The following is a 26738-nucleotide window of genomic DNA, read 5'->3' as shown; positions in this document are numbered from 1 at the left end:
GCTATAGTAAGGTATGGGGGCACAACCTATGCAGAGTATTTTCCACAGTATATACATACTGTGAGATAATTTATTTAAATGACGAGTTTTTCATCATTTTGCTCGTCCATTGTCCTCAACTAAAACCTGTGGTTTTAGTAAACAGATGATCCGTATGGTGAGACACTGAGATCATGGGTCTACAAAACGTGTGAAATAGATGGGGATTTTATATTACTTTCCACAAGATTTTCTGGACTTACTCAGGAGATCAAGCATACATAAAAGGGCCACATGTTGCAAAGTTCAGCAAACTCAGATAGAAAAGGAAGTCTGGGTAGAAGAAGAGGGTATGTTCAAGTACTACCAGAACAACAATGCCCTGGTCTGAGTACAGGAAACCACGCAGAGGCAGCCAAGCTCGCATGGTGATACCTTACTGAATCATGGGGATGGGGAAGCAGAGATTAAATGATTTACTAAGAAGTGGTTTGTTAAAAGCAATGCATACCACTTGCCCAACACTTATTGTGCCTACCAAAGCAGAATGAGAAGATACGAGACTATTGATAAAGGGAAGGAATCTTGAACGAAGATCCTGTTTTTAACCTAAAACTAACTCAAACCAGTCTTGAAGTTTGGACTTAGGCCAGGGGCATAAAGAGCATGCGCAGGGAGGAAAGGTGAAACGTTCAGGATGAGGAAGACCCTTTACTTCATCTGAGGAAGACTCTTATCTCGGACACCCCTGCCCACGACCACCAGACAACACTGCGCAAGCGCAACACGGATGCAAATGACTTTTGGGCTCATTATAATACGAAGCGAGGCTAAGCGATGAATATGTATAGGCGTACTGGGAAACTCAATGAATATGGAACTCATAACCCGATCTATACCAAGCTGAATGCAGCTGTCGGCACGCATGACTTTGGAGGAGGTATCCCTCATGCGTCCCAGCGCTGGAATAAACATGCCTACTTTACTACTTATTCTAGTGGTGGAGTCTTTCCCGCTCATCATTACCATCACATTGAAATCAAGGACTTGTAGGAAAACCTGTTCTTCTCCCACCAAGGTGTGTATAATGGGCAGCACAGAGTCATGTTCACTCGAGGGGGACTAAGCATCAAGAAGCACCACAGTCACGCAGGAGATGCGCTCTGCTAACTCTGTATTTGTTTACCTTGGGTAACACAGTTTAAGCTACTTTTGACTTTCAAATTGCATCTACGCGGAGTAGCTCTGCGAAGCACTAGATCTTAATTACAAAGCCCCAACCAAGACAGGATCTTTGCAGGGTTCCCATTCTCTCCTACTTGGCATATCCCAGCCCCGGGAGTGATGGAGTGGCAGCCCAGGATCCCCCCACGACGCTGCTGAGACAATTTTGTCCCCGTTTCATTCCAGCTCTGCTGAATGAACAAATTGCCTTATTTTGTGGCCGCCTTCGCAACGAGGCGCAGCACAGGCAGCAGCCGAGAGGACACACAGCGGGACGCTCCTTTCCCGGGCTCAGCCTGCGCCGCCGCCTGCGCCCGGACGCGCCCGTCCGGGACCGCGGCCGGCCCGCAGGAGCGAAGCAGCTCCGCCACTGCCCCCGGCCCGGCTGCTCCCGGGGGATAGCGCGGGCCGCTCCGGCCGGCGGCAGCTTTTGGTCTCTTCGCCCGGAGCACCCCCGCCCCGTGGCCTCACCGTTCCCGGAGGATGACGGTGGCTGCTGCCAGGCGACGCCATCAGACTCTGCCGCGGACCCGGATACTCGTGGGCGCAGGGAAAGTCAGCGCTCCCGCAGCACTCACGGACAAGCCCCACGGTGCCAAGCGGGCTCTCCCAATCCCGAGGGGCAGCCGGGCGGGCAGGACGCGATGCCGCGCGGGCACGCCACTTCGCCGGGGCAACCGCCCCAGGCACCACCCCGGACCGGGCGGGCTCCCCGCGACTACAGCTCCCGGCACGCCTCCGGGCCGGCCGCACCGCCCACCTTTTCCCCGACAGCCTCTGCAGGGCGGAGAGCGGGCCGGTGCGCGTGCGCCGTGTGCGGCGGCGGCGGAGCGCGCGGTGGGTGGCGGCTCCGGTGGCGGGGCTGCGGCCCCGGTGTTTGCCCCGGCCTCAGGTAGGGCGGGGACGGCGCGCTGCGGCCGCGCCCCCGGGCTGGGCCTTGCCGGGGGGTGTTGGGGAGGGAGGCATGGGTCTGGCGTAGGTGCTGCCCGCGGTAGTTTCGGTCCGCTGGTCGCGGCTGCCGTGCCGTGCTGCGCTGTGTCGGTGAGCCCTCCGCGCCTGCCGGGCTGCGGTGCGGCCTCGATCGCTGAACACGAACACGCCGCTTGAGCGGTGTACGGAACCGCGCCCTAGCTCGGCCGGCTCCGCCGCCCAGGCTGCCCTTACCTTGCCTGCCTCGCCCCAGGGCTGCGGGCAGCATGCTGGTTCCTGCCCGGCCGGCGGGAGGGCTGCGGGACTACCCGGGTACGCGTGTGCTTTGGGGGTAGGCATGGAATAGTGAGGAGCCAGGAGACAGCTTGGGGAGTGGTGCAGGGCGCGGGAAAAGTCACACCTGTAAACTACTCGGATTCACTGGGTACTTGGGTCTATTGTTGGCCAGCAAGTCTGAGTTTTGGTGGAGGTCTGACAGCTTAGAAAGTTTGGGATCCTGTGTTTTAGTTAAATGGGTGTGAAGACATCTTTTCAAATAAAAACAGAAAACTAGTAACCATTCCAGGAGCGTTTATCTCTTTGTATTTGTTTATTCAACAGCTATGGAGAGCTGAAGTGGATTTGTTTTGTTTTGGGTTTTTTTAATGGTAAGAGAAAGGTGATCATAATCTTATCTTTGTACTTTTGCCCTTTTTTGGGTTAATAATTGTTTTCAATTTTTTGCTATCTCTTCATCAGTGTTGATATTTAATGAAGACTGACAAGATGCAAGATGCCTTGCACTCCTTATAGTTATGCAGCTTGTTCCAGTCACAACACAAATCCAAAGACTTATATATCTCAGCCAGGGGTTGGTTAATTATAGTTCCATATTGGGTGCAAAAAGCAACCTGTGTAGTTAGGGAAGGGAGGGAGACTGGATTATATTTAATGAATGGATAGTGTTACTAAAAATAATGATGGTTAAATGTAAAACAATGATTTCTTAGTAGCAGAGACTTTTACTGGTGTAGGAAGTGACACAGAAAATAATGACACCGTAGCCACAAAATAAGCCTTCAAGAAATGAATCCTCCTGTGGTAGAGAAAATAATCCATTGATGTTAGAATGCTTCTGTATTGGAGCTTTTTTTTCTATCATCTTCATCATCTTTACAACCTGTTCATGGCAGTATAGCTATCTAATGTGCTCTATTTAATATGCATCAGCATTTTTGAGTGTTCTGTTGCAGAATCAACAGAAAACACACTATTATGTTTACTGGTGGTGAAACCATACCTAGACTGTAATTGCGTAGTGCAGCTAGTAAAGACCATTGGTGCAGAAGTAAAAGGTATTTGGATTTGAGGTGGGCATAAAAACTGCAAAAGTTAAAAAAGAATAAAAAGAATTGAAGTATCAATCCCACACAAAATGAGAAAACATTTAAAACACAGCATGGCTTGGACCAAGCAAATTAGTTTTTCTTCTGTTTTGCATCACCTCACATGATGAACTTTGTGTGAATGGATCTTCTTTTTAGTGGGAATAGATACTTACAGTTCTGGAGCCAAGAAATCATTTTAGCTCCATAGTGCCTGGTTTCACCTACTCTTATAGAAGAGTTAGGCATACATGTTAAATCACTGCTTTGATAGCAGTGTGCCATTGCAAAAACCTAGTAGAAAAACTGCACTATGAAAAACCTAATGGAATGTTATTTAAAATACCACAAGAAATCGTATACAGACCCAGCATACTAAGTAAGGACAGAGTAGCAGAGTCTAAAGGCTGTGTTTTCAGCTTATACCTCACATGTAGCTTTTGTTCGTTTATTCTTTGGTGTAAACAAGCATGCAGTTTCTGCTGTTGCATTTCTGGAACACTGAGAGCAGTGTTAAGTGTTATTATAGAGACATTATTTTTGCATAAGTGTCCTGTGAGGCAGCAAAAGATCTTTTACGTTTCTAAATAGAACAGGTATTATTTTGTTACTGTTTGAATGTAGCGCAAAAAAAACCCCCAAAAAAACGACCAAACCTAAAACCCCTAAAGGTTTGAGTTGAAATGTGAGATTCTGTTAATGGTTTAAGTTATAAAGTACAAGTTAGACCTGTGTGGTTTGTGTTTCAACTGACTTGTACCAGTTGCATTGAACCAATTGAAGCTAAACCAGTATCTTCATCTCACCCATTTTAAATTGTGTTCCATTTTGATCCTTGTTTATACCAGAGTAACCTAAAATGTCTGGAGCATTAGTTCAGCTGCTTGGTTGCCAGCAAGCTCTTTCTGTTTGGGAGGTCTTTCATCTGGTCTGCAACATGTGTTCTGACTTTGTATCAGAACTGCCAGTCCTCTTCTAGTTAATCCTTCAGAACCATATGAAGAGAAGGCTGGAGGCGGTTGCCTTCCTGGGTAGTAAAGAGTATTTCCTAGTAGTCCCATGCCTCTTGATCTGGTGGTATTTGCAGAAGGTGGTTTTGACAATAAAACTTTTCTTCTTATATTTATCCTGTTTTAGGATCTCAGCAAGATGAAAGGGGAATCCAGGCATGTTCTGTATTATTTCTCCTTTCATCTTCCCAAATACTTCTTGCCTTCTAGATCAGATTCAAGCCCGATCATTTAAATCAGCTGTTCATTTAAGTTATTTCATATTGGAGATCTATCTTGGAGTGGCATTTTTAAGAGAAGATAAAGTTAATGGCTTTGTTGGAAAGGCACAACATAAACAAAATTGTGATCTCTCTGTCAGTAAACACTTGTAGTAAATCAGCGGAAAGAATGTTCAGTTTAACTCAAAATAAAAATAAAGGTTAGCAAGTAGGTGGTATAGATTAGGACATTAACAGAGCCTCAGAAGATAAATTAATATCTTACTTTTAAGTGACTGTACTACTGGTTTGTATGTATCTCTGCTGATATTCATCTGTTCAGCTACAAGCTCTTAGATGAACTAGTTGCTCACCTGTTTAAAAATAAAAATAACCCTAGGAGTGGTTTTAACAGCTCTTTGTTTTCTTCCACCTTTGATACTTCGGAGGTTTTCTGTGTGAACTGTAAATATGTTCTAAAAAGTTCAGGACCTTCAGTGGTTAGTAAAGTTTATGTCTCTAGAGTAAATAAATCTCCAGAAATGCCTGATTATTTTTTAGCAAATAGACGTAACTCATGTTGTTATTAACACCTTTCAATCTGTAAAAATACCATTACTCAGTAGAAGAAAAAAACTTAAGTGTATGTTTAAGTTTCTAAAGTTTGATAGTCAGATGTGTCTAATGGACAAAAACATATTTGTTCCTCCAAGGGTCTTTTAATGTTAGGTGGCAGATAGCTAATTATGGGGTGCTAAATAGCTTTTGCATGTTTTGGGATTGCAGCTGTATTCTTGCCAAGATACGCACTTGCCAATTTTTTCTAAATTCTAATGGATGGAAAATGGCTTCTGGACTCTCCAATTTCCCAACTGAGGATACTCTTAGAACATAATTATGCATTTTTTATTTGCAACAGAGGTTTTTTTATGCAGTCTACCGCATCTTGCAGCATGTGGTATGCTAAACTGTCTGTAGTGTCATGGATTTAGTAGCAATTGTTGAGAAAGATTTTGTTTTCTTACTTTCTAAAAGTGCTTTGGCTTTTGGTGGTTGTTACTTGGTTTTTTGTCAGTGTATTTTTTCAGTTTTGTAGGACTTTCTTATGCTTTGCTCCTGTCTGTAATTCTTGAAGACTGGATGAGCTATTAGAGGGATCTCAAGATGTTGGAAGAAGAAAACTATGTGCCTTATGAGCCAAACGGGCTTGAGAGTTCTGGTTCTCTTCTGTCCTTTCCACTTAATGTCTCTGTACAAATGTTAAAATGGTGCAGTGCAAAGTGCAGATTTCTGTGCCAAACAGCTTGAGAAGTTTAGTCCAATGATAGGGTGTTTTGCACAGCTTGGGTATTCTTTTTTTTACAGTGGGCTGTCATGACTACTGTGCAGTTTCTGACTGTCAAGGCTTATCTTGTTGTTTATTGTTTTCAGCTGTGTATTCTTCATGATATGGTCAGATACTGTTGTAAATTAAAGCATCCAACAGAAGTCTTTGTAATAAAGTATGTGAAGTACATGTCTGTCCTGTTTTCATCCAGTCAAATGGTAGCTCTGTCTGTGGCCGTGCACTAGACCATGAGCTGGCAGTCATACAGCCCAAGGGGTAGTTAAGGTATCTGAGGGGCAGTCTTAGAAGCTGTGAAAGTAGCAGGTAGGTGGGATGAAAAAGTAACTTGAAGGATGGTCTGTCTGTTTGTATGTGTAGGACTAGGCAGTGATGTGGTTCTCCCTCGCAGCAAGTCTGTGTTAATAAAGAAGTTGTTAGGCAGCATTTTGCAGGTGTTTATCAAATACATCCATTGCTGCGAGTGAAGTACTGGCACTTGCAAGACCATACTTGGGTTGATCAACATGTCAGTTGGGTAAGAAGGGAAATATATCCACTCACATGAGCAGCCCAGTCATACCAAGGTTTCAGCAGCCTCTTGCACATCTGTGATTTACGAGGTTCTCAGTCTTATATACTCCTTACATGGCTTCTTACTTTCCAACATCAAACTGATAACAGATTAGTTGGCGTGAAAGTAGTTTTGGTTGCCAAGAAGCAGTTGCTGTTTTCCACTGAGTTTAATGGCAGGCATACTTTTTGCCTGGCTTACCAAGTACAGATGATCTTTTATAAACCTCTGCTTTAGTTTTGCATTCTCAACATGTTGATGATTGTTGCAGGTTTGCAACTTGGAGTGTGAGGGTGGACCCAGCTACAGTAGCAGATAGGAAGTAGTAGTTCTGATGGTGAGCCTTCCTCGAAATCTGTGTTGTTACACTAACATAAAGGACTGCAAAAACTTTTTTTTCCATATTTATGCTTTAATTCAGCAAGAACATTAAAAGTACCTTGTGATCAGGCCAGGTGGAAAAGAGTAACTTTCTTTACTCTGTGTATCTTTAGAGTACATTTCAGGAAAATAAGACCTTAGAAGGCTAGAATGCCATTCAGAAGTAGTAAAGTACCTGTGCTACAGTTTTTGTGTAATCTACAGGTTGTACGTGACCTTACATTCCCCATTCCTTTCTTTGTACTTAGCCTGGAAGCGGATTGCTTGAATATGGGGGCTTGCCAGATTTCCATTATGCCTCTCTGTTTTCAAGACCTAGTGTTTTGGCGCACAACAAAAATTTGAGAGGAGTATGGTATGATGCTTTAGAGGTTACCAAGTTTGGCACAGTTCAAGCAGTATGTTGTGTGACTTGCTGCTAAAACCGGAACTGCATTTTGTAGTGTGTATTTGTTGCTTACAGTAAATTTAGTAAAACTGTTCAGGATTGCCTGGAGTGTCTGTGACTCGAGTATTTGTCTTGAAAGACCAAAGTACAGCCATTGTATCTGTAATTGAAATGTGCCTGTGAAGGAGGAGGTGAATTGGAATTAAAAAATTTCAGTGTTAAATGTGAGTATTTTCTGGAATTCTCTGAAAGGTTTCTCTGATGGTGAGCTAGCCACTGAAACATGAACTTTGGATTTATCTAAAATCTGAATTTATTTATGCTTAAGAGTTCCCTTTCATTCAAATGAAAACAATATTTTCCCTACAGCTGGCATGTAGGTAAGTGGAGCTCTGTCAGGGAACAGCATAGTCAATAGTGGTGTACAGTGTGAAGTTCTGAGTAGAAGGAATACTAGAAATTCAGAGCAAAAAGAAAAGGTTGTAAAAGCATTAGAATCACCTAGGATTAACAGATAAGTAAAGTACGTGTTTTGACATACTTTTTCATGTGTGGAAATGTGAAAACATACTAAAAGTTGACAGAGCTAATAATTAAGGTTGGTTAAGCTTTTCATTTTGGTAAGACGCAATACTTAAGAATCAGTTTTGGTTTTTTGCTAGTTGGGTAACAGTAGCTGTTTCTGAAGTAGTGTTAAAGGATTACAAGTCACCAAAACCCTACTGACCTTACAATGTCTTTTCTTAAAGGTTGAATTTAAATAAATCTTACAGTTGGTTCTGTGTGGCAATATTACCTTGTAACAGTCTTTAAAGTAATAAAGGCTTGTATGTTGGAAAATCCTGACGTGTTCATTGTAGGTCCTTTTCAGATGTCACTGCTTTTCAGTAGAGTTAGTGAACTTCAAGAAGTAGGAAGTGCAGTGTTCAGAAGCTGTTGCAAAAAAGGAATTTCAGATTCTGGCAGGGTAGAAGCATCCATTTCATACCTACCTTCTTTGAAGAGGGAACTAAAAAAGTGGTGAGTTGAAGTTTAAAAGTGGGCTGTCTTTCATGTGTTTCTGCAGCATGCTTTGTTTTCTTTTTTTAATAAGATTTCTCTGGCTGCCAAGAAGACCATAGATATGGTCAGTTGTAAACTTGACTTAATGTTTTAAAGTACTCTGATCAAGCCCATGGCAGGATGCTTTGGAACTAGATGATCTTTGAGGTCCATTCCAACCCAAACCATTGTATGATTCTGTGAGAAAGATGTGGCAACATCCTTTAACATTGTTGTGGGTTTTTTTAACTTATTTTTGTTAATTACAAAGGTGGTGGCAGCTTTGAAAAAAAGGCTTATTGGTTGAAGTAACATCAATAGCCAGTGCTCCAAGTACTACAAAAGTAAAAAAAGCCCTTGCCATTGTGTGAGGAACACCAAATGGTTTGGTTTGATTTCTTTGAAATGATCTGTGTCCTGGTTTTTAGTTCAGCTGCACCTGATCTGGTTGCACATGTATTCCTTCCTGTACCCCTCTGCTCCTTTACCACTAGTTGTGGTGATGAGGGATTGCTATGCTCTCAGGTCCAGGCTGCAAACCACGACCAGGATCACCTATCTAGATCTCTGTGGCCTGGTTTTAGAGTTCAAGAAGCATTTGGACAATGCTTTCAGGCACATGGTGTGATTCTTGAGGTTGTCCTGTGCAGGGCCAGAAGTTGGACTCAGCGATCCTTGTGAGTCCCTTCCAGCTCAGCATGTTTTATGATAAATGAACAATTTTTAAAAAGCCCAGGAGACCAAAGGAAAAAAAAAAATCACCAGGATTTCAGGGTTTAGGACGATAAAGCAGATTGTAGCTTTCAAATAGCTCATTAGCTTTGATGTGTGAACTGTGATAAACATAAGGCTGCAGTCTTTACATATTCATGGATCTGCATTATCTGGCTAATATTAGCTGCTCTGTGTCCTTACAAATGTTCCCCCTCTACAGTTTGGGGGAAAATACTCTTGTTCGGTCATGTCCTTTTTCTCTATAATAAAGTCAAGTGTTCAACTCTCTGTAGCTTTTCAGTATCTTTTGTCCCAGCAGTTGGCAGTGGTCTATGCTGTGTCAACCAGTGGTCAAAAGAAATGCCTTTTACCTGTAGTTACCTTCTTATTCTTCCTAGGCAGAACAGTATTTTCAAACAACTCCAATACACAGTAATTTCATGTTTTGATCAGTTCACCCATATAATATGTTGTAAATAATCATAAAACTACTGATTAATAATTTCTAGGGTTTAGGAAGTTTATGCAAGATGAGAGAAAACAATGTAAGATAAAGTTTATTTTGTCTTTTTTTGCATGCTATTTTTTAGACAGTATTCTCATGAACAGTCAGTGACATCAGAGCAATTGGCAGAGTTGCGGAAAAAAAATGACCTTTTCATGAACTTCTACAAAGAATGCAAATGAGCCTAGTGTGACCTTCAATGGTAAGTTTAACTTTTTATTATTGTTGATGTCCTATACCTGTTCTTGAGCCCCCATATTTGTGGAGTTCTACGAGTGTCCTGCTTGTTCATCAGAATGTTTGAAGTTTTGTTTTAGTTTTGATTGCTTTTGAAATATTTTGAGTAACACCTTTAAACTTAAACCCCATAAATAATTGATACACTGTCTGCCTCTTTGATAACTTAGAATTTTGTGTATGTTAAACTACTCAGGATTCCAGAGAACTTATTTTTCATAGTTTATCAGTTTGCAGCATTTGAACTGCATAGCTGTCTGCAAAAAACTACATCAAAATTTATTATCAATGCTTTTTCCACCCCTCTATCCCCCGCCCCCCCCAAGTAAAACATGAAAATTAGCAGTGTACCCACTTTATTTAAGGCTTTTTAAGAGTAAGATACTTCAATGAGAGTATTTATTTTAAACACTAAACCATGTTACATGCGTGAGACGTGAGGAAACTTTTCTATATTACTGATTTTTAGGTATGGAGTTTCATTAACTTCTAAAGTATTTGATGTCTTAATTTGACTTTCTTTATCAAGTTTAGTAAGTAAAACTACTCAAGTGTCTTTACGTATATTTCAGCTTTTGTCCATGAGAACTCCTAGAGAAGATGGCTGATGTAAGCCTGAAGGAAGCAGCACTAATAGTTGGTGTGGTGGCAGCTTGCTACTGGAACAGTCTCTTTTGTGGGTTTGTTTTTGATGACGTTTCCGCGATTTTGGACAATAAAGATTTGCATCCTTCTACTCCGTTAAAAAATCTGTTTCAGAATGACTTTTGGGGCACTCCAATGTCTGAGGTAAATGGTTTATGAAACACTTTGAAACATTTAGGAAATTGAAAAAAAACCTTGCCGAGTGTTTTTACGCTTCTTTTCCCTAATGTGGTTTTAAAAGAATAGCTTGGATTTGATGGAATTTAGTGGTGTTAGTGTTTTGTACTATAATATCAGGAACACATGTAGCTTATATTCTTTGCCTTTGTTCAATAAGAGAACTGGTAGGAAAATGAAGTTGTACCGAAAGCACACAGCTGCAAGATGCTATTTGCTGTGTAATCCCAATATCGAAATTGAACAATGCTGACCAATTTATTTTCTCCTGCAAAAGTCAGATATTGACATACAAGGGTATTTATTTCTAAATGCAGTCTGGAAGGAAAGGTAACACTTAAACAACAAAGCTTGGAATTGGGATATTGAATCCTTTAAATTAAATTAAGTGTATATGTATATAAATCCAGAGTTTCTGATTTGTAGCCCATGTAGAGTGGCTATGTTTTATCTGAAAAGCTGCATTGGCATTGAAGTTGTTGATAAACATTTTTAAATAGCAATGGCTAAAGGATTTTGATACAGTTTTTAAAGTCACACATGGTGTTACTGCTGAGAGAATGAATAAAAATTCTCTCCTATTCATACATTTTCTGCCAATCAAGGCATTCCACTTTATAATCTTTTCTTATGGTCATAATGTACCGGGTTCGTTCCTTGTGAGATGTTATTTTCTAGCTCTACAAATAGACTGATACATAATTTTCATATAACCCTGTAACCAAAGATTCCAGATGCCATTTAGTTCTGTATTCATTGAGGGTTAAGTAGGTTCCTAAACTCCCCCAGTAAAATTTCAAGTAGTACTTTTTAACATGTTTTTACTCAAAAATCGTGTCTAGTGGAAATAAGCCATTTTTTTGGGGGGGTGCTACTGATTTTCGTATCTTTATTTTGAAGGTAGGTGCCTGACAGTAGAAGGGGATTCACATTTGCCTAGGTGTTTAGAAAGGTATTTTGGAGTGAAAGTCACTTTGTAAGTTCATGGACTGATTGATTTATTTATTTTCTTTCAGGAGCGGAGTCATAAATCTTATCGTCCCCTCACAGTTCTAACATTTCGCTTAAACTACTTGTTCAGCGAGTTAAATGCAGTTTCTTACCACTTTCTAAATCTGGTCTTTCATGTGGTGGTTTGCATAGTCTTCCTCAAGGTCTGTAAGCTCTTCCTGGACAACAGGAGCAGCATAGTTGCATCCTTGCTCTTCGCAGTGCACCCAATACATACTGAAGCGGTAGGTACAGCTGTGATGTGCTTAACCTGTTTGAGCTGTGTTAATGAAACTTAAATTTCATGGTGGTTTTATCTGCTTATATGTATATAACTACAGAAAGTGTGATTTTACTCATACTGACTCTTCCCTTTGCAGTGAGTGATGGAAGTGACAAATTTTCATGCTCAGAGTTGTTTCATACTACATGCAGCCACTGGAAAGTAATTAAAGACATATTAGTTACTAAGTAACTTAAGCCTCTGCTATGCACATTGGTTTTTATGACTTCAGCTTACGTAGACATTGTGTTGTGTGATGATTCATCCAGCAGCCTATTTTGCAAATATTATGGATGCCTATTAATTAATTTCCAGAATCCCTTGTGGCTAATCACCTTGTCTATTCTGTCTACTTTCTTTTCTGTCAGTATGTGTGTCTCAGTGGGACATTCTGCTAGGATTTTTGTTGCTATGCTATAGCCAGCTTAGGCCTATTCTGTTTGAACTGTCCACTTTTTAAACATATAGTATATAAGGAAGAAGAAATACATTCCTCTCCTCTCACATTTACCTTTTCTTTGATTCTGAAGGAATTCTTCACTTCTATTAAAAAAATTTTAAAAAAGCTTTATTTGTACAAGTTTTCTGATTATATACTTTTTAGTGGCCAACCAGGCTTGCAATGTTGTGGAGGAAATGAAATCTTGTGATCACCATTCATTAGATTTGTTTCTGCCAGAAAATATGATAAAGCAGATTTGTGGCATTTTCTGCTGTTCATTGTGCACCCCTTCAATCTGCTTTCCTGGATTTCAGTACACAGGTGTTGCAAAGCCCTTTCTCCATCTCCTTTTTCTTACAGTATTAGTTTATTTTCAGAAAACTGAAAATGCTTGAATCTTTTGCTGCTTTGGAGGTGGTACCACTTTCTTGTGTGAAGGGGTTTTTTTGGGTGGGGAAGGGAGGGAGTAGAATCTTTTGATTTTAATAAAATGAGAGGGGTTTGCTCTTACTTTGTTGTAATTTTTTTGGTTCTGATTTGTTGGATAGAGAGTTTGCATCTCTCTTATTCACTAATAGTACAAATCCCTTTAGGCAGTATTTCAGAAGCCTGCATCCATGTATTTTGAGCAAATTTTACAGGAATTGAGTAGGTAAAGTTGGCTGCTACTTGAGCTACTAATATGTCCTTGCTAGAAGTTAATGGAATGTTTAAAAGTGCAGAAGTTAAGCACCTAAGAAGTTCTGCTTACTCCAAAGCACAAACCCCCATAAAAACTTGGATAAAATACAGGTTAAAAAAAAAATTCATTTGGTTTTCTGGTTCTTTGAAAAAATACGCTTTAAATTGCAAAATTTGGCTTTGCTTCTTTGTAGTAAATGCCATAGCATCTTTGGAGGAGTATTAGCAAGTTGCTGGTGACTTAACGTTAGTTGCTCACAGGTTAGATCAACCAGTGTAATTTGTCACTTTCATTCCAAATTTCAGTGAGTCTTTATTGTGCCTGAACTTTAAGATTCTGCCTGAACTATCAAGTAACACAGATGCTTTTATTACTGTGCATCAGAGTTAGTGAGAAGTGCTGTACAAATCCTGCCGCACATTGTGTAACAAAAGCCAATTATGTAAGGCAATGTTGCGTAGTTCTGAAGCGATTTGGCAAAGGGTGTGTAAGGCCTGGCATCGGCCACATGAGGGCACTGTAACACAAGGATGGTACAACTTGGTGCTGGCCTGGAAACACTGAGAAACTGCAATTCTAGTTTAATCCCTTCGCTGCTGTACTTAGGTACTCAATGAGGAGTCAGATAAGGGCTTTTTTCCTTCCTATCCCCATCTTTTTCAGTGTATGAAAAGCAGAACAACTGGTAGTTTCCTTACACAGAAAAGAGGCGATGTATGTTAGGAATGGGGATTTTTGTCTTTTTATAATTGAAAGGTATCTGGCTTTCATTCATTTACATTCATTTCCTTCAAATTAATCTCCTACTTATTAGTCACCTGCAAAAGAGTTTGAAACAGCAGGTGCAATACATAAGTATTTCAACTCTTTACCTATCTTAGGATAAACAGATTTTTCCTCTAAAAATTATCAGAGCAGGATAAACAAACTTAAGATAATTTTCTGCTTGAGTTCAGAGAGAAGGTAGGCTCTTGCAGTGGTAATACCTGTTATTCTGAGGAAGAAGTTTTTAGGAAATGGGTTGAATAAAAGCATCATAGTTTTGTTTGTCTTTGTACAATTCCAGTTCAGCTTCCTAGCTACTTTGCTACTGTTTTGGCCAGAAGTATGTAAACCACCTTTATAACTACAGGATGTCAACTAACCTTCTGAGTGCTGGAATTTTATCTCAGAAGTCACGTTTGTATCCAGAAATAGAACCTCTCTTTTGTTGGCAGTCAACTGTGGAGGCACACCAACATGCTTTATTAATGTTCTCTTTCAACTGATCTACAGATAAAGTTCTCTTTAGTGTCTTAATGCCAGACAATTTTGCAATCCAGACCAGGAATCTTTGAAACATCTTAAGATATTTTGGAAACAAATTCTTATATACTCTTCAAAATACTAACACAAACTATGGTGTCTTACCAGTCATGAAACATGCTTTATCTGTGTGTGATTCACTGTCTCCTTTGGTAAACATACAGTAGTCCCAAGAGAAATACTAGAGTATGATTTCAGATTCAGATTAGAATGCTTTTCTTTATGCTGTGACCTTGGGTACTGAGTTACTTTCTCATTTTATGCTGTGCTGGATCAATCATGCTTGACCAAGAATGTACATAGCAATAAAACTTTCTAGCTGGGTCTGGTTGGTAGAAAGTCAGTTTTCAGCATCATCAAAGTTAAATCATGAGCTATGAGGTTTCCTTAGCTAAATATGACCATCTGCCTCAGGATAGCATGCCATTTTTCATCCATGTTACTTGGAAAATTGGGAAACAGTCAGAGGCATTAGAGAGGAGGACAAGTGAGGAAGAATGGTAGTCCTAGGAGGTACAGTTGTCAACACAGTGGCTACTGCAGTAACCATTAACATAATGACCGGTCTTCCATGTCTGGTTGTTGGTTTCATCTTAGCATTTTTTGAAAACAGGTCTTGAAATGGGAATGAATCTGTATTTCATTGGGGATTCTGAAACAACCTTCTGCCCTATGCATTTTAGTGCTTCTCTGAATTTCATAAAATCCGCTCCTCTCTGTCTCATCAAGGGGGCATTACCTGCAATTTTCATATTGCCAACCAAATTGTCATTCTGAAAATTGCCAGACCTGTAGTAAAGCCTGAGTCATTCTTTATCTGTTGCACTGAGCTTCCCATCCATTTATTTGTAACTGTTGACTGCTCACCTTAGAGCTGCCATAGCACCAATCAAAGAAGTGCTCCTTTCAGATTCAGATCTGTTCAACCAGTCAGAAAAGGTATGAACAAAACAACAATCATAGCTTCTGTGTGCTGGTGTCTGCAGAATATGTATGTGGAACAGCCCTCGTGAGTCTTCTGTTAGAACTCCTATTGCTGAAAGCTGATGTCATCCAAGTATTATGGAGACAGCAGTTGTTACTATGCCCAAATTCTGTCCCAAAGAATATTTGTGGCTAAAGAGAAAGTTCATCATTATTCAGTTGTCTCAATGGTTAGAGCAATATCAGCCACAGTTGGGCACCAGCCGCCTGTATGATTCTTGTTTTGAATGATTGGACTGAAAGCAGCCTTTCTTGCCTGAGCCATTTTTTGCTTGGTTTATCAATCTTACTTACGCATATCCTAGTAGTGTATCAGTCATGCACTATTCTAGTACTAGAATAGTTGCTAGAATAGAAACATACAATGCTTTGGGTTGGAAGGGACCTTAAAGATCATCTAGTTCCAACCCCCCTGCCATGGGCAGGGACACCTTCCACTAGACCAGGTTACTCAAAGTCCCCTCCCACCTGGCCTTAAACACATCCAGGGATGGGGCATCCACAACTTCTCTGGCCAAGCTGTGCCAATGCCTCATCACTCTCTCACGGTAAAGAATTTTTTCTTAATATCTAATCTAAAGCTACTCTATTTCGGTTTGAAGCCATTCCCCCTTGTCCTGTCACGTTGAAAATAGTCTCTCTCATTCCTTGTAGGCTCCTTTCAGGTAGTGGAAGGCCAAAATTAGATCACCCTGAAGCTGCCTTCTTCTCCAGGCTGAACAATCCAATTTTCTCAGCCTTTCCTTGTAGGAGAGCTGCTCCATCCCTGTGATCATCTTGGTGGCCTCCTCTGGACTCACTCTAACATGTCCATGTCCTTCCTGTGCTGGGTACCCCAGAGCTGGATGCAGCACTGCAGGTGGGGTCTCACAGGAAGAGAGGGACAGAATCCCCTCCCTGGCCCTGCTGCCCACGCTGCTTTGGATGCAGCCCAGGACACGTTTGGCTCTCTGGGCTGTGAGTGCACATGGCTGAGTCATGTCCAGCCTCTCACCCACCAGCACCCCCAAGTCCTGGGCAGGTCTGCTCTCCATCTGTTCATTCCCCTGTCTGGATTGCTACCAGGGGTTGCCCCAACCCAGGTGCGGCACCAGCACTTGGTCTTGTTACACCTCATGAGATTCCCAAGGACCCACTTCTTGAACTCGTCCAGGTCCCTCTGGATGGCATCCCATCCTTCAGATGGTTCAGCCATATCACTCAGCTTGGTGTCATCATAAACTTGCTGAGGGTGCACTCAATCCTTTTGTCTATGATATTAATGAAGATATTAAGTAACACTGGTCCCAGTATGGACCCCTGAGGGAGCCAGTGATCACTATCGTCTGGATGCAACCATCCAACCAATTCCTTATCCATTCAGCAGTCCACCCATCTAATCAATCTCTTTCCATATTGTGGGGAACCATGTCCAACACTTTAGAGAAAACAAAATACATTTTAACTGTAGCCCTTCCCTTGTCCGCTGATGAAGTCACTCCATCAAAGAAGATCACTAGGTTGAAAAGGCGGGTGTCCTTGTTGCCCTTGGTGAAGCCATACTGGCTGTCTTGAATCACTTCCCTGTTCTCTATGTGCCTTAGCATAGCTTCTAGGAGGGTCTGTTCCATGGTATTCCCAGGCACAGAGCTGAGGGTGACAGGTTGTAGGTTGCAGGGTCTTCCTGTCTACTCCTTTTAAAGATAGGTATAGTATTTCCCGTTTTACAGTCACCTGGGCTTCACCTGACTGCCGTGACTTTGCAAATATGGAGATAGGCAACTACATCCCTTAGTTCCTTCAGGACTTTGGGATGCATGTCATCCAGTCCCATAGACTTAATGCATGTTCGGGTTCCTCAGGTGTTCATGAACCCTGACCCTTACTTACAGCAGGAAGCATTTTGCTCTCCCAGTCCCAATCCTACTGCCATCCACTGGAGAGATGTGGAAAGAGAGGTTACCATTGAACACTAAGGTAGAAATGTTGTTGAGTACCTCAGCCTTGTCCTTGTCCATTTTTACTAGTTTTTCAGCTTTGTTGGTGTGGGGGGCTACACCTTTGACCTTCCTTTCCTGGTTAACATACCTGTAAGAAGCCTTTCTTGTTATTCTTTGTCCCTTGACACATTCAGTTCCAGCTTTGCCTTGGCCTTCCTCACCCCATCTCTGCACAACTGAACTTTGTCCCTTCCCAGGTTTCCTGCCCTTGTTTCCACTGCCTGGGTGTTTGCTGCTTTCACTTTAGTTTCACCAGCAGTTCTCTACTCAGCAATGCCAACCTCTTGCTTTCCTTGCCCAATTTATTGCTGCTGGGGATTGGTAACTCCTGGAATACTTCCTTAAAGATCTGCTAGCTTTGTATAATAATAAATATTTAGTATAAATAGCGTACTTAGATTACTAATAATATCTCAACATGTGCTATCTTAAAATGTCAAATAGTAATAAATATTTCATAATAATTAAGGTTTTTTTTTTTCTTTTATTTTTCAGGTGACTGGAGTTGTGGGCAGAGCAGAGCTTTTATCATCTATTTTTTTCCTAGCTGCTTTTTTGTCATACACAAAGTCTAAAGGGCCAGATAATACCATAGGTAAATGATTGGCAAAGAGAGATATAACTAAATTCCTTTATCACTGATAAAAATGCTCTTAAAACTGTAATAGAGGTGTACTAGTTATTCAGCAAGTGTGTTCCAAAACCCCTTGAGCCCCAAGATACCCATGTAATACTACATTCCATTATATAAATTGCATTTTTTTTCCCCAAGACTTAAGCATTTCTTAATTAGCTTTATAACACCTACTGCAGGGGATTCCTGCACTGACTTTTATTATTGCAATTTAAGTGGAAGTGTGCTGCGGTGCCTCAGCTGTTCAGTCACAAGTAAGCTGCAAAGTTTCAGTGAAGATGAAGGAGGCTTGCCTCTTTGCCAGATTGACATAGTGAAAAGTTATGACTCCCTATAAAGTATTCCATTTGAAAAAGTGCTTTGGTGATTTAGGAAATACTGAGATATTTTGTTTTACTTACTATAAACTAGTCTTTTACCCTTCATTTAGTTATTTTGATTTAAGGGAGGCAGTTCTAACATTGATGCTTGTGTATTATTTTCTGTAGAGGAAAACTGGTCATCTTTCATAAGAAATTACATACTAAACAAGTTTACAGAACGTAGCATATTCAAACATGAAGAGCCAAAGTCTTCACTTTTTAGGTTAATTTACTTGATTAAATGTTTGTGTTTTTTGTAAGACAGAACACTTTCAATAATGTCTTCTTTATTTGCAGTGTGGACTCCAATTGCAGTGACTGTGTTTCTAGTAGCTGTTGCAACACTATGTAAAGAACAAGGAATAACAGTGGTGGGGATATGCTGTGTGTATGAAGTATTTATTGCTCAAGGGGTAAGCTGTTGAAAAATAAAGTGAATTTCTGTTATGAGACATTAAGTACTTTAAAGCATCGTATTTCAGCAGTGATCTTTCTCAGTTCAGGTTAGCTCAATAGTTCTGTTACATTTTTCAGATTTTTTTGAGTCAGTTCATGTTTGACATAAATGGTTCATGTTGAGGGACTCAAATGACATCCAGGCTGTCCTTTACATGCCATACAGAGATGTTAGCAAATATACTCAGTAAGGACTTGACAGGTCTTAATGGAAGCCTACAGTTTTGGTTCACTGAGATTTGCAAATCCTAACATGTTAACAGTCTTGATTAAAGTATGAGGTGTATAAAGGTGAGGGATTATTTGGTTTTAATCCCTGTAGTAAAAGTAGAGAATATATCATATACAAATGCATTTCATCATTTTCTATTGAGTAACCAGACATTTTGGAGTAGTTCTATTTGAATAAGTAATATGCTTAAGAAATTTGTTGTTCTAAGAATACCGTTCTCTGATAGATTTCATTTTAAGCATTGATAAGCCTTTAAATTAATAGTGACTTTTCCTTAAAGAAACTAGATGTTCCTGCAATTAAATAATTCTTAGGTTTTTAATAATCAAAATAAATGCAATTAAAAATGTATCATTGCATATTTTAAGAAAATTTTCAAGTTATTATTCCTTAATTACCTGCAGGAATATTTTGCAAAAAATGCACCAATAAAAGCCAAAAGATTGTCTATCCTGGGGATACATAATCAAGGCCAAAATAACAAAATCACATAGATGTCTTTGTAACTATTGCCTTTGCAGGTCTAGTGAATAAACATAGAATTTTCAAGCTGCATTTTTAAGGAAATCACCAGTACGTGACTTGCTTTCAGCCCACTCTTCCTCTCTTTTAGTAACTTTTTGATCTGATCTTCAATTTCATTAAAGTTTAACAAGATTGTGTGAGTCAATTGAGTAGAAAAGATAAAATGCAAACTGAGGCTTCTTCTGAAAGCACAGGTGTCACATGAACTTAGAGTTTTACCGGTCCTCAAAAACCTTTCCATTTCTGTAGTTTAGCTAACCAGTGTGTGCGAACCAATAAATCATCACCAGCAGAAGTGATGAAGACAAAGGGAAAGAGGTACAGAAAAGAAATTAGGTTATGTAATGGGAAACTGCACGATCATGATGTTCATGAGGCAAGGACTAATGACTTACTGCAGTAGAGGCATAAAATAGAAAGCCAGGGCTAATCAGGAAGCAAATAGTATTTCTATCATTCGCAAGGAATTTTGTTTATAGGGCAAGTTTTCAGAGGGGCTGATAATTCTGAAAATAGTGATTTTTCTTCTTGAAAGTTTATTTCATGGCTATGATTCATTTGTTCAAGTCTCTGAAGATGGTAGAGTTTTTTGATCTGTCAGTGCAAAATAGACAGCTACAGGCATACAGGTTCAGCTGTGATAGTGTTAGCAAGAATACCTGAATAGTTTATTAAGATGGAGACCTTATTTTGGGGACTTGTCATGAAAGCACTAAGTAGCTGAACTAAGTAACTGTTGGGAGCAGACGTTTAGAGAAAGCCAAGGAAAAAAGAACTAGGTAGCTGTTTATCTAAGGGGAGTAATGAGTACTCTGATGATAAACAATTTTTTAATTTGCAGTACACCTTGCCAGCATTGTTGGACACAGCTGTACAGATTCTTCGAGGGAAGGGCAGTATTCCTTTCTCTATGCTCCAAACACTGTTGAAGCTCATAGTCCTAATGTTCAGTACGTTGCTGCTTGTAGTTGTCAGAGTCCAGATTATCCAGTCTCAGCTTCCAGTATTTACAAGGTAATAGTAAAGTGTTTCTTATTTACAATTGTTTATAAATAAGATGTGGCTTAATGAAGTCAAATGAAATGGCCAAAAATATATGGATTTAAGTGTTACTCACTTATTTTAATATCGGTATTCAGTGTCTGTACAATATTGCATTTTTTGTGAAATTGCTATATGATACTATTCCAGCAAGTGTTGACTAAAATGTCCAAAATATTGAGGTATCTGAGCAGACAGCCATTTAAAAAAAATTTGCAGTTTATAGTTCATCTTAGTAATTCAGAAATTAAATGTCTTATTGCTTAAGTATTTTTTATTGTCTCTGTATTTGAACCTTAGCTGAACACTCCCAACCTCTTAAGTTTTTTCCTCTTCTACAAACAGAATATATTTTGTATTTTAGGTATGTACTATGTGGAAAACATGGTTGTCTTCAGATAGACTACTTGAAGATAAATGTATATGAATGACATCAGAACTGACAAACTAATTTATCTTAAGTTTGAGCAATGTAGAAATACGAGAATCTAAAACTGTCCCTGAAAAAATGAGACAAACTATTGAAACTATTACAAACATGAGCAAGGACCAATTTAGGTCCCAGCTTTAGGTGTAAATCATTCTGTTTCTTCAAACTTATGTTGATTATATCCCAAAACAGTTTCATAAACATGGAGGAGGCTCTGTGCCTCTCTACAATGTGTCATTGTGCATGGTTTCACACCTGACAAATGCAGGAAGATTAGGCTATTTTCCATGTCTGTAAGTAGTAGTTCTAGCTATGACTCTAAAGTTTGCCACAAAGGGAATCAAGACCATATCTTTCTTCATTAAAAGCTCCTTTTTCTCCTTTCTTTTGCTTTAGGTTTGATAACCCAGCTGCTGTTAGTCCATCCCCAGCAAGACAGCTGACTTTCAACTACCTCCTTCCTGTAAATGCTTGGCTTCTTCTCAATCCCTCAGAATTATGCTGTGACTGGACAATGGGAACTATTCCTCTTGTGGAGTCTTTGTTAGATGTTAGAAATGTTGCCACCCTTACCTTCTTTTGCTTTCTGGGATCTTTGATGGTCTTCAGTCTCCGATACCCTGGGGATTCCTCCAAGACAGTATTGATGGTATGAATGATGCATTGGTTTTGTCCTTTTGTTAAGAGTAAGTGGCCCAGGTTGGTCACATGTGTAATCTATTGTGACCTAGAGAGCATCTCTATGTGCATCTAGACCTATGTGCATCTCCTTTTGGGCTAAAATGAACACATAAGGGGAAAATTGTCTAGCAACAAAACTGCTAAATTGCAATTCAGTATGTGATTCTGTCAGAGATGAGGATAAATATGCCCCTTGTTATGTATTTGCAAACTGTATTGCAGCCTTTCTCAGATATTCGGAGCTCAACTGGCAAATGGGGGCTTTCAGTAGAATTTAAATGTGTTTCAAGGACCAGAATGCATTTTCATCCTGCAAGCTGTCTACCTTATTTAAATGTCAGTCGTCATGATGTGTATTTAGCAAGAGACTTGATTTTCTTTCTCATAGGTATGAAAGAAAGGACATATTTTTGCATTTAGGAAAAGGGTTTCCACTTTTTCTATTGTTTTGTTGTTCTTCTGTGAGTTGTTTTCATATTGTAATGAAAAACTGATTTTGTCAAAGTGTAAGATCAGCTCCTGTCTGTCTATTCACTATTATATATTATCTCAAAACTGAGATGGATTAACAGGAAAGAATATTTTGGAAGAAATGGAAAGGATCAAAGGAGCTAGTATTTTTGAAAAATAAAACAGTCATCAATTATTGATTCCATTGCAGATTTTTGCAAGGTTAATGGTAACCTGATACCATACTTTTTATTAATTCAGTGGTGCAATTCTGTGTACAACAAACCTGCATGCATTTATCTTAGTCTGCTTCAGAAATAATGGGGTTTTTTTCGTATGTTAATCAGCCAACAAAAGTTTCAGATGGGTGGGAATATTTATGCATAACCTAAGGTGTAAGTAGTTTTTTGCTAAGCAGCTGACAAATTTTGATTCACTTCTAAAAGACCTAGCATTATAGTTCTGACTCATATGGGTTTTCTTGTCTTGTCACTGGAGCAAGGCAATATATTTCACTAGAAAATCAGTGAAAATGATATCTAGTATTGCTGATGAAATCTCTTGTCCTGAGTTTGGAGACTGTGTATGAAGAGAAGAACTTTAGATAGCTTATTAATATGATAAATATGCAAGGTGACATGCTTGGAAAATAAGTTTCACAGCACTTCGAATATGCAAAGGAGTAGTTTGATTTTCCTCCTTATATAAGCTGAGGCATAAGTTTTTCTCCAGTGCACTGTGAGCAGTAGAAATGTGTGTGGGGAGTGGTTCACTTTTTTTATAGGTCAGCTCTTGAATTTTAAGGCTGTTTATTTCCCTGCCTTTATGTTTATTCCCTACCTGGTGAAGCTTACATAGGAAAGGGTTAGTAGGTTTGTCAGCATGTGTTGGTGTTAGTTAGTTTTTGTTTGACGGTGGTATTTTTACATGTGTTTTTATTATTCCAAGTGCCTTTTATAGGAAGGATTTTCTGAGATCATTCACTCCAGCATGCAAGCCTCAATGTCACCTGACAGTATAATCCTGGTTTAATGCAAGCTGTTTTCCTTCAATCTGTACCTATGTTGTATACATAACTTTCAATATGATGCTGATTTTCTTCAGACTTAATATCGAAGTGCCTGGAAGCTAACTTCTTAGGAAATGGGAGTGCAATATTTTATATTAAATATTAATTGTTATGTACTACAAAATGAAACACTATGGTAGGCCAAAGCCTATTGCTGCAATCCAGTAAGCCATTAATATCCTCAAGTAATCAATGTATTCTGTATATTGTGAGGCTCAGTTGTGTTTTTGTCTTCGTAGAGCTAAATGAAGTGCTATGGATCAGCAGCTGAGCTGTGTTAATGATCCATGTGCATATTCTTGAAATATCCTTGAAATATGCAAGAAAATCTTAGTTGAAGTTTTAAATCAGTGTTGTATTTTTATGTGTGTAATCCTAGGTTGATTTTCAAACTGGATTATTTTACAGTTTTAGCATGGAAGAGGCAGTTAATGTCATGCTTAAATCTAGACAGCCAGTTGTACTGAAAGTTTCTAGAAAATTCCTCTTTCTTCAAAGAAACATTCCATTTCTGTAGGTTTGCTTTTGTGGGCTTTTTTTTTTTTTTGTAACTTGGAGGCCAGATATTTTGAAATAATTATTCATGTCTTTTCTGGAACCAGAGATTGGAAAGCCACTATTTAACAATCACCCAGGACTTAAGGCAAATGGTCACGTCCACTTTCTTTGCAGCAGATGGATTTCTTTGCCTTTTAATAAACACAGTTTTTGATAAGAAGTCTGTCCCTGACCTAAGAACTGCAATTGTGTGGTTCTTAAATTCATTGTCGTTTCAGATACTTTGGGGTACTCTTAGCGCTCTGTCCAAACACTGATGTTTATTCAGTGACTGATTCTGATTTTTGTTATTCACATTTTTTACAGAAACTCAAACCAGATTCTATTGTACTGTAAAAATAGCTGCTTTATGCCTCAAATAAGCTGATACAATTTTTAATTATTAGATAATGTCCAAGGTTCTTACACTGTCTTGTTTCTTTATCTGGACCTCTTACTAAAACATTGTTTTGAATTTAATTAATCCTTTGATCCTATTGATTTGTCCTCTTTCTGTAGTACAGAAATGCAAACAGACTTGCAAGCCCTTAAGTAAGGAATAGAGTCATTTGCAGGTTACTACTTGCCATATTCAGAGCGGTCTCAATGTAAAACAGATCTGAGTATTTAAAAAAAAAAAAAAAGGCAAGACCAAATATCTACTATGTATGTCTGGTTTTATGGGATTCTTTTTGTAATTTGTAAATTGTTTCTTGGATACAATTTATCACTGCCTAATCTTGATTACTAATGTTACTTGTATTTCTTTTCTAGGCACTCTGCTTAATAGTGTTACCATTCATTCCTGCGTCAAACCTGTTTTTTCCTGTTGGATTCGTAGTAGCAGAACGAGTGTTGTATGTTCCTAGCATGGGATTCTGCATTTTAGTAGCACATGGATGGAAGAAATTATCAACTAAAAGGTAAATAAATTCATACTGATAAAAACCCCTAACAGGAAAGCTTGCATAACCATAAATATGGTTATCTTCTATGAAAATAAGAGATGAGTGTAAGTCAGACTGGTTTAACTTTATTCAGAGTTGATTACTGACTGAAATTTATACAATGGATGTGTGTCAGCAAATTAAAGTTTCTGAAAATTTAATCAGTAACAGATTAAATTTTCAGAAATGACACACTACGAATGGGTATCAGAGCCATTCAGTATTTGTTAAACTAAAAAATTCTTTGGTTAACAATTTCACCTTAAAAACTGTGCTCTAAAAGCATGTTTTGAACACACTTTTGTTTTGTGATATCTTCTACATTGATCTGGACATACCTCCCACTGATGTGGATGCTTTACCCTTCTTAGCCCAGTGGCATCCTGATGCCAGTTCAGACAAATGGGAAGGCAGCAATTTGCAGTCTATGTTGTCTGCTATTGTTAGAGATGAGGCCCTGCAGTAAAATTTACGCTAACTGGTGCTGCTGAAGCTGACAGCATCTGGATAATGAGAAATTAGTGATACCTTGTGGGAGTATGGAGAAAAAATTCTCACAAATCCCACTATGAGGCAATAAAAATAGAAGTGATGTGGAAGAAAGCAAGGAACCAGGAGAGGATGGCTGGGGAGAAAAATTAGGCACATAGTGTCATTTACTACAAAAATATTGGAAACCAGCTCTCTAAAATGAGAAAGAGAAGGCTCCTTGCTTTAGAAATATGTGGAAAGAAAAAACTTTCATATAAGCCTGATAGGCATAAAGATTACTGTATATGCCAGTTCTCATTGATTACTTTGATAGTGTTTTAGAATTACTCTCTTAATTTTACAGTTCCACTTCTTTAATATTTTAAAATCCAAGAATAGTAGTCAAAAGATGCATTTTTTATCTTAGAAGTGGAGAGAGGAAAAACCTTTCAGTTTTTAGTAAACCCCTGTGAAGTAGGTAGCAGAGTGAACAACTGTTCCATAAGTCAAGTGTAAGAAATAGCTGTTAATGGTGACCACCTGTATGTCCACTCAAGAATGAGATTTTTTTAGAAACAAAATTACATTCATAATTGTAGGAAAGCTATAGAATGTTTGACATCTTTTTATAATTGAATTAGAATTCAGAAACCAAATGATCAGCATTTTAAAGTGTATGTTTTATATCTGTCCTGTTTAAACTCCAGAAAAATAAACTGCACAAAATGAAGATTATTCCTGACAAGCTTGTCACAGAGTGTGATATTTGCCACAGTTTGCTGCTCTAAAAACAAAATTGCTGGAAAGACACTAAATCTTTCTCCTATTTAGATATTACAGTAGCACTAGGATTACATCTGCTTGTGGAAGATGGGGTAGTCTGCACAGACCTCTCCATTTGGGTGTGTTCTACAGTGTGGGAAAGATTGATGATGTGTGCAGTAAAGAATATGTGTGGAATTTTCTGGTATGAAACAAAAGTACAAGGTGATATTTAAGTTGCCTTTTGCATTTTGTAACATTTTGTGTAGTGTTTTGGAGAACCTCACTTTTGGCATCATATATTGTCTTAAGTTACAGATAAGTCTTAAGAGAAGTATAATTTTTGTATACATGATATACAAATTCTATTATGTGAATGGGCTTGTTCTTATTAAGGGAGTTGCATAGTCATAACAACAAAATCAGGTAAAAAACAAAACTAGTTTGAACATTATTTCCTTTCAAACTCTGGAGTGTGCTAGTCACAAATGTGGTCCTTTTTTTGCCTTTTAGCATATGAGATACTTATTCTAATAAAAATTAGAATTCTTGGTGTGCTTACAACAAGTCTTTGTTTGTTTTATTTAATAGCGTGCTAAGAAAAATTTCTTGGGTTTGTTTGGCTGCGGTGCTATTCACTCATGCCTTAAAAACACTGCACAGAAACTGGGATTGGGAGTCGGAGTACACTTTGTTTATGTCTGCTTTAAAGGTACTGTATTCTGTTTGGAAAGGATAATGGGAAGTTCCTGTTGCTGTTCTTAAAAAGCTGCAGGGGAACAT

At 39.1% G+C, this 26738-nt stretch overlaps 2 protein-coding genes across 6 annotated transcripts in view; one reads left to right on the top strand and one right to left on the bottom strand.

Moving 5' to 3' along the window:
- The window catches only part of CEP290 (centrosomal protein 290), a 49533-nt gene extending 47611 nt beyond the window's left edge, over positions 1-1922 (bottom strand). For all 4 annotated transcript variants that reach the window (XM_048301337.1, XM_048301339.1, XM_048301338.1 and 1 more), the window contains exon 1: positions 1675-1922. The gene's annotated coding sequence lies outside the window, so the exon portion shown is untranslated. The remainder of the gene's footprint in view (positions 1-1674) is intronic.
- An 81-nt stretch (positions 1923-2003) lies between these two features.
- TMTC3 (transmembrane O-mannosyltransferase targeting cadherins 3) overlaps positions 2004-26738 on the top strand; it is a 49003-nt gene continuing 24268 nt past the window's right edge. Inside the window, exons 1-10 of one of the 2 annotated variants that reach the window (XM_048301341.1) lie at positions 2004-2095; positions 9720-9836; positions 10444-10660; positions 11710-11928; positions 17854-17953; positions 18652-18767; positions 20409-20581; positions 21435-21687; positions 24550-24698; positions 26547-26667. In XM_048301341.1, coding sequence (XP_048157298.1) covers positions 10472-10660; positions 11710-11928; positions 17854-17953; positions 18652-18767; positions 20409-20581; positions 21435-21687; positions 24550-24698; positions 26547-26667 — 1320 coding nt within the window. In that variant the 5' untranslated portion in view covers positions 2004-2095; positions 9720-9836; positions 10444-10471. The remainder of the gene's footprint in view (positions 2096-9719; positions 9837-10443; positions 10661-11709; positions 11929-17853; positions 17954-18651; positions 18768-20408; positions 20582-21434; positions 21688-24549; positions 24699-26546; positions 26668-26738) is intronic. The other variant, XM_048301343.1, reaches the window with a different exon arrangement.

The sequence above is a fragment of the Corvus hawaiiensis genome, chromosome 4, assembly GCF_020740725.1.
Source record: "Corvus hawaiiensis isolate bCorHaw1 chromosome 4, bCorHaw1.pri.cur, whole genome shotgun sequence".
NCBI classification, from domain to species: domain Eukaryota; kingdom Metazoa; phylum Chordata; class Aves; order Passeriformes; family Corvidae; genus Corvus; species Corvus hawaiiensis.
Note: the sequence above shows the minus strand (reverse complement) of the source record. Positions and strands in the feature narration are given on the sequence as shown.